Here is a 7,376-nt window from a genome sequence, read left to right on the forward strand (position 1 = left end):
AATTTCTGTCATTGTTATCAGTTAATCTATTATTTTATGATAATAATAAAACCAATTTATATATTGTTATCTATGATCTTTTTAGGTAATTGAATTCAATGTATCCGCACTATGTGAAATATATGCTACTAAGAATAACAATAATTAGTTTTTGCAGTTATGCTTTTAATGCCTTGAGTTTAATAATAGTACTAATTTTATACATATATATCAAAATATTGATATCATATAGATACTTATTTGCAATTAAGGATTTTAGTTTTGTTTACTAATACTGGCTCAAATATGTTTGTGTATCTATATCAGAAGAATAGATAGATTACGAGATTTATCTTATCTAACTTTAAAAGTCGGAAAAACCCCGATTGATGTTCACAAGAAAATTTCATGATAATTAATCTATTCTTTGGAACGGAAGTTGTATATCAATAGGATATTTTGATACAAGTACCAACTAAAAGTGTATAGAATTGGTATAATTTCTCTTATTAGGCATAATTAGCATATAGTTTTTCGTATCTGAATGAAAAAAGGAATAGCTTAGAAGTTTCTATATAAGTTATGCAAAGATGTATATCATATATCAGTTTGGAAGTTTTGTGCTAATGTTATTAAGTACTTGATAAAGTGTTATCGTGTTCAGTCATCGTTTAGAGTTCAATTAGTAATGTTCCACTGCTAATTGATGTTGTCGATAATCTGTTTCTAATCCTGTCGAAGCTTAATGATTGTTTTTGACTGTTTAGCACACCAAGAAACACAAATAATATTGTTGCATACGGATGTAATAAGTTACCCGGGCATGAATGTTGTTGCATCATTTTTAAGTTTCCTGATGATAAATAGTTAAGCTCATTTGTTATATTTAGATTTAGTTGTGTTATAGTTACTCATGTTTATTTATTAGTTACAGTTACAGGTGTAGCTGATTGTCACTATGATGATCGTCACAAAGTCCAGACCTTCCAGCCCTAGCCGGGTTAGTTTTGTGAAGAAGAAGATTGAGACCAAAAGCTCTTTAGCACATCCCTCAGTGTCTGTCACGGTGGTGGAATCTGTAGAAAGTTCAAGTATAGTTCAGTGTGATTGTGAGAATGACTCAAGTTTTAATAGAGTTGTGCCACCAGCTGTTGACAAAAAGCAGATCCAAGACACTGCAGGTCCTCCAATGCGTAACCTGAGTAGTAACATTCCTCAGTCTGTCACAGTGGTGGAACTTGTAGAAAGTTCAAGTATAGTTCAGTGTGATTGTGAGAATGACTCAAGTTTGAATAGAGTTGTGCCACCAGCTGCTGACACAAAGCAGATCGAAGACACTGAAGGTCCTCCAATGCATAACCTGAGTAGTAACATTCTTATAGATCAAAGCCCAGAGAGAGATGACGAATCTCAAGCTTCTGAAGATTCTCAATCTTCTAGTTTGGAAACGGAAAGTGAAATTTCTGCAGATTCTACAAGCACGACCGACACTGCAGAGAACGACTCTTCTTCAAGCGAGCCAGAATATTACGAGTATATCAGATGGGAAGGTACGTATATAGAGATAACAGTGATATATTGTGTTTTTTTTGTATTTTAATGTACAGCAATCTAAATCTATGGGTCCTTCTAAATGAGGTTAATGCTATCACCTACTCTAGAAAACATCTGTTGTTATATGATTTGAAAGTAAAGAAATACCCTATAAATGGGTAAGGTGAACAAGACACGTGAAATGGGTCAAATGGGTCGAAAGTTACCTAAAGGTTAATTGAAATGCTCAAAACCTCCTAAAACCATTTTATTCATTAGATCATTACTGTGACACTGTGATAGAATATTTATAAAGGCTCTAAAATGATCTTGACAAAAAGTTATTTGGGCTAACCTGAACCTACCCGTCTCAAACAATAGCAAAATGTACCAGATTTTACACATTAATTCATCTATTTCACCACCTTCATCTGAACATGTTGACACAATACATACATCTTAGAACTCTTTTAATTGCAATACACAGGTTATGACATGGAATACGAGCTGTCAGGTTATAAGTGCATGATATGTGACATGGAACTTTCAATTTCGCCAAGTGGAAACGATGATGAACATTCTGAAGATAATGATTCTGACGATGAGTATTACGATGAGTATCAAGACGAACCTCAACTATTTCCAGCTGTAGATATTCTGTCATGTGGTCATGCCTTTCATACAGAATGCTCAACCTCAACAGAATTAATCACAGATAAACAATCTACAGATCCCGAGTGTGTTTTCTGTTTGAGCATGGCTTGAATCTGTGTTATCTTAGAACTGAAACCATCTTTTGTGAATGTACAGAAACTGAGGAGATTTGATTTATCGAAGAGATGAAATTCCCCTTTCTTTGTATAGATTTCTTTGTAGAAGTCTAATTTAATAGGTTATCGAATCTGTGCTGTTATGAAATACTGAAAGAAAATCTGAAGGCATGTTTTAGATTTTCAGTAATCCAATGTAGCTTTTTATCATGAAGAGATGTCTGTAAGTTTATTATGGGTAAACAAAGTTTCTACTCTTGTTCATATCATGGGAAGAATTTTATATAATATACCTTCTTGATTATTAGTCTTTCTGAACTGAGGATTGTGGTTTCTGTTGTACCTTAGACTTTCTGTGGTTTTACTAAGGTTCATAAGTCCTAACCAATGTATCTGGCTCTGGCAGTTTTACATACTGTGTATAGATTATGGAATGGATGTTAATTATTTGTAACGCATTAGTTGGTCACGGCGTGTCCAGCTGGGCTTGGACCTGGGTCACATGTTTTAACTGCTTGAAAACATGACGTTGTCTAAAAATGATACATGTAAAGATTTTTGTTCGACTGAATAGAACGAGCGTGGTAATGGTAAGTGAATGATTATTACTATTCTTTGTCATATACTTGCTTTTTAGCCGTGTACATTTTTTTATTCTTCCAAATAAAGGTTAAAAAATGTTTGTAATATACAATATTTTTACAAATTCCAAGTTTTTAATCTCATGTAATAGGAGTGTAGGTGTTAGTATAAAAATGTCATAGCTAAATATCTCAAAAATATGATCGTATATGTTAGTTGTTAGATTTAAAGGTGTAATTATTAATATATTGTTCACGTAAATTCTATTGTTGCTATATATGTAGTGAAACTGAAAAAAGCAACATGTACAAATCGAGATTTAGTAGGCATAATAATAGCTAAGTAGCTAACCATTTGAAACATGAGGGCATAATAGTAAATTTGGTCCAAGGTAGGACGGAATGGAAAAAAAAAAGGGCAAAGCTCTTGAATGGAAAAAACGGTTACAATAAGAATGGAATTCATGCTGGAATAAATCATTTGCTTTCTAAAATTCAAAACAAACAACAATTTCATATTCTAACATACCAAACACAACCTTACAATTACCTTGCTAGAATGGGAATATACAAGTGTTATCATTACTTTTTTCCCCCTGGGTTAGTTATTAGCGATCGAGTACTCATATTAACATATAAGTGGGCCAATTTAATCGACTTAGTCAGACAACCGGATAGTTGAATTGACCCATTGAACTAATTAGTAAAAAGAATTAGTGGATAACACATGTCACATTTTATAGTTTTAAAAGAACTTTTAGGCTAATCTTGAAGAGGATTTATCATTTTCCATTCTTAAATTGACACTTTTGGGTGATTATCATGGAAAATATAATAGGACTAGTCAACCCATCCATGGATCCATTTCTCAACACCCAATCAAGTGAATCAAGTTCAAGTCATTGAGTAGCTCCATGGTTGAAAAACCATCTTTCATTGCAAGAGGTCTTGTATTCAAACCTTTGAGAGGACAGTCCCTTTACGAGAGCTTGACTTGGATATACTTAAATTTAAGTCTGAGAGGGCAAGGTTTACCCATATTAATTGACGTGCCTTCGGACGGATTAGTAGAGAATTTTTCCACATCGGGTATTTGAAATAGACATTTATATTTTGAAAAAGCTTTTTAGCACGGACCCAGTTAAAACAACATATGCTAGATCTTTCAAAAATTATATATTAAAAATTCCAACAAAATTCACCTTTAAAAAAAACTGAATCAAGTTCAACTTACAAAAATTATATATTAAAAATCAATTATACATTTATGATTTATACCCCATTTGTGGATCTAGAATTACTCTTTCATATTTCCCTTTTCAAATAGAGAATATATAAAATTCGAAAATATCGAATATATAAAATTCGAGTTTGAGTGTATTACAAAACAGAATAATTAATAATAACAGTACTACTCAAATTTGGGTCATTTGTTTGATTTTTTGTCAATCCACAGTCGTTTCAGTTGGATCAGGTAATCCATCCGAATCATCCGTCTATTATACATTCATTTTATCATGTAATTTTATTATAATTATTCTCAACACTTATGATGCTGCCTGGCCCCTTGTTTTGCTTTCAATTGTCAAATTATAATGTAATAATCAATCCACAGTTTTATAATGGTTAACCAGTGTTTGCCTTGTAATTATCTGGTAATTATGGTTTTTAAAATACACAGGCGATTATATCATGTGTTTTTGAACGGACTAGATTGCCCTAGTTTTGACAATGGAACAATGTGATGACCTATACAAGGAGCGTATGGCCGCGCTTTTGAGAGCGGTTTACGCCACAAAGTATGTTAAAGATGATGTTGTTCCAGCTCAAATTGAAGAGGTAAATAATTAATATAGAATTATTTTTTTGATGTTTTTTAAAATGTATTAATCAATCTTCTAATAAGTTTGTGTTTTATTTTGTTAAATATTTAAAGGGTCTCTATTTGGGTTCGGTTGGAGCTGCTAATAACAAGACCCATTTGAAACGTTTGAACGTTACTCACATATTAACCGTTGCTACTTCACTACTGCCTGCATACCCAACTGATTTCACATACAAAGTCATTGATGGTAATTAATACATTTGTATGTATCAAAAAAAGGACCAAATGTGTTTACTATTTCGTTTATCTTTTTCTTACCATTTTTTTAATGATTTAGTGACGGACAAAGCTGAAGCGGATATCGCGCAGTTTTTTGATGAGTGTTTCACTTTCATTAATGAAGGTAAAAGATTGGGTGGCGTGTTGGTCCATTGCTTTGTAGGAAGATCCAGAAGGTGGTTTCTGCTCATTATCTTGATTAGGACTTGTTTGTTTGTTTAGCACTTTAATGATTTCTGGATAAAGTATCTGAATGATAATTACAGATTTAACGAGTTAACTAGGACTGTATCGGTTAAGTAGTAGAAGTGACTCTTTCGATCTATTTCCTTATGAAAGGGTCAACTGTACAAGTTGGATTATGTTATGTTTGATCTCTAACGGCTCACACACGTAAAAGAAAAAAAGGAAATAGCTACAATTTAAAATACTCGAACGTGTCAAAACTCACCACCCATAGTGTATGTTTAATGCATAAAACTCGTCCTAAATCATTTTATTCAAAAACTCTGTATTTTTATCATTGGACTTCCATTATCCTAATCATTTCACAATTGTATAGTGGATGTTATAAAATATTGAAAAAAAGTGTATCAGCTCAACCTGCCACAAATTACCTGCTTTGACCCGAGTCTCTTTTGACACATTAGCTCGCCCACCCATTTTTTCACAGTTACTCGTTAGCTTTGGTTTCCTTGCAAGTTTACTTGCTTCACTTTGGCAGATGTTTAATTGCTTACATAAAAATCTGTATCATCCGTATTGAAGAACCTATTTTTAATCCAGTGTTACCATTGTTGTGGCGTATCTGATGAAGAAGCATGGCATGAGTTTGTCTGAAGCTTTGAACCTTGTGAAAAGTAAAAGAAGTGCCGCTGCACCTAATTCTGGTTTCATGTTGCAGCTGCAGAACTTTGAAAAATCTCTTCAAGGTATTGTAGATTTATATACAAAATGGCTTGAATGTTTATTATCATCTTTTTAATTGCATGCTTCCTTCTTCCTAAAACTTTCAGCCAGACTCTAATGCCGTAAGTAGTTTGTGTATGCTAAGTTTGTGTTGATGTTTTAGATTCAAGACTTTCAGAGCATGCAATCTTTTACCCAGAGTTGGTTGTATAGAGTTATTAGTATATGTTAGACTTGGCATTCATGTAGTCATGTACATATGGATCAATCTGGTATTGTGTTGAGTGGGTCAAACTAGTTAAAATCATCAGAAATATCTTCCAAGGTATAATATCTACTAGATGGATCTAGTAGAAAAGGTTTAGTAATGTATTATTGATGTATTATGTGGTACCGCCATCATGTGACCACATGGGCCCACAGATGAAGGTCAGAGGTCACAGGTTTAAAACTTGCCAAAGGCAAGTGGAGAAACAATATCTTGTGCTCCGTGTGTGAGGATGATGACTTACCGGGCATGCGTTCTATGCAGTGTGCGCTCTGGGTACAAAGACAATACATTGGACCAAAGGGTTCCCACCCATTTATCTTCTTTTTTTTTTTTTTTTTTTTTTTTACTTTTGTATGAAATTTAACATGTTTATAAAAAGGTTTAATAAAAGAAAACTAATAAAAAAGTGTTTGCAGCTTGCCCCAACCTCGATTCTGCCTGTCCTAAAAAGTTGCCCATTTTAACATGCCTGACCCACCCGTTTTGCCACCCTGCTTTGGGCAGCTTAAGTATCGCCTACATACTAAAAATTCTCCTATCACTTCAATTAGTTTGTAACACTTGATTGTCTACTTTCGCCTAAGTATTCCCTCAGTTACTTTAATTCACAATTAGTTGTTATACTAAGCATTCACCAAAATAACATGGGGTGCTTCTTCTGACTTGTGAGAAGTAGACTTCTTCATCTAATGGGCCATCTTTCTAGTTAGAATTGTTGTTCCAAAACATTACAATGTCAAATTCTGAATGTTTATGTATTTTCATGAACCCTTTTAGCATTATATAAAAGCTATGTAAGTACTACCCGGAGCCTGATCATTAAGCATTATAGGTCCTTCAAATGCAATGCTTAACTCTACTTGAAAAAAGAGTGCACTGGCTTAAATTTCTTACTAACTCAGGCACCTGTTTGCAACACAGGGATTTAAGTCAGGATGGTATAAAAGTTAACGACTGCAAAAATTGGAGGCGAAGAATATGCAACAGTTTATCCATGTATTTGGGTGGTTGAAATAGCCATATGTATAAATGTATTGCTGTTGATAGTCTCCAGTTTATATGAATGCAAAAATCTATTTATTACCCTTTTTTACTCACGAACCAATTTTAAGTGCTTGAGATATTTTGTTAAAATAAAAAGATCTTGAGACACTTTCACGAGCTTGATATAAATCTTGGTAATGTTTATTGAATCACAATTACAATTACAAAAGTACATCAATGAGCGA

The 7,376-nt window shown here is 33.4% G+C and overlaps 2 protein-coding genes across 2 annotated transcripts; both read left to right on the top strand.

Moving 5' to 3' along the window:
* The first annotated feature begins 937 nt into the window (after window positions 1-937).
* Window positions 938-2,399, top strand: LOC122597604. The gene is made up of 2 exons (XM_043770180.1): window positions 938-1,529; window positions 2,000-2,399. Exons 1-2 carry the CDS (start codon window positions 938-940, stop codon window positions 2,275-2,277), a joined length of 870 nt encoding a protein of 289 aa, XP_043626115.1. The 3' UTR covers window positions 2,278-2,399.
* Window positions 2,400-4,227: 1,828 nt separating this feature from the next.
* LOC122595627 (dual specificity protein phosphatase 1-like) lies at window positions 4,228-7,299 on the top strand. Its single transcript, XM_043768033.1, has 6 exons — window positions 4,228-4,337; window positions 4,545-4,702; window positions 4,800-4,935; window positions 5,026-5,143; window positions 5,754-5,899; window positions 7,069-7,299. The coding sequence occupies exons 2-6, from the start codon at window positions 4,595-4,597 to the stop codon at window positions 7,074-7,076; spliced, it is 516 nt and encodes a 171-aa protein (XP_043623968.1). The 5' UTR covers window positions 4,228-4,337; window positions 4,545-4,594; the 3' UTR covers window positions 7,077-7,299.
* Window positions 7,300-7,376: the final 77 nt, after the last annotated feature.

This window comes from Erigeron canadensis, chromosome 4 (genome assembly GCF_010389155.1).
Source record: "Erigeron canadensis isolate Cc75 chromosome 4, C_canadensis_v1, whole genome shotgun sequence".
NCBI classification, from domain to species: domain Eukaryota; kingdom Viridiplantae; phylum Streptophyta; class Magnoliopsida; order Asterales; family Asteraceae; genus Erigeron; species Erigeron canadensis.

Coding starts and splice junctions, on each gene's coding strand:
- LOC122597604 (XM_043770180.1), top strand. CDS start 938: ATGATGATCGTCACAAAGTCCAGACCTTCCAGCCCTAGCCGGGTTAGT. Junction 1,530..1,999: donor CGAGTATATCAGATGGGAAG/GTACGTATATAG, acceptor TGCAATACACAG/GTTATGACATGGAATACGAG.
- LOC122595627 (XM_043768033.1), top strand. CDS start 4,595: ATGGAACAATGTGATGACCTATACAAGGAGCGTATGGCCGCGCTTTTG. Junction 4,703..4,799: donor TTCCAGCTCAAATTGAAGAG/GTAAATAATTAA, acceptor AAATATTTAAAG/GGTCTCTATTTGGGTTCGGT. Junction 5,144..5,753: donor TTTGTAGGAAGATCCAGAAG/GTGGTTTCTGCT, acceptor TTTTTAATCCAG/TGTTACCATTGTTGTGGCGT.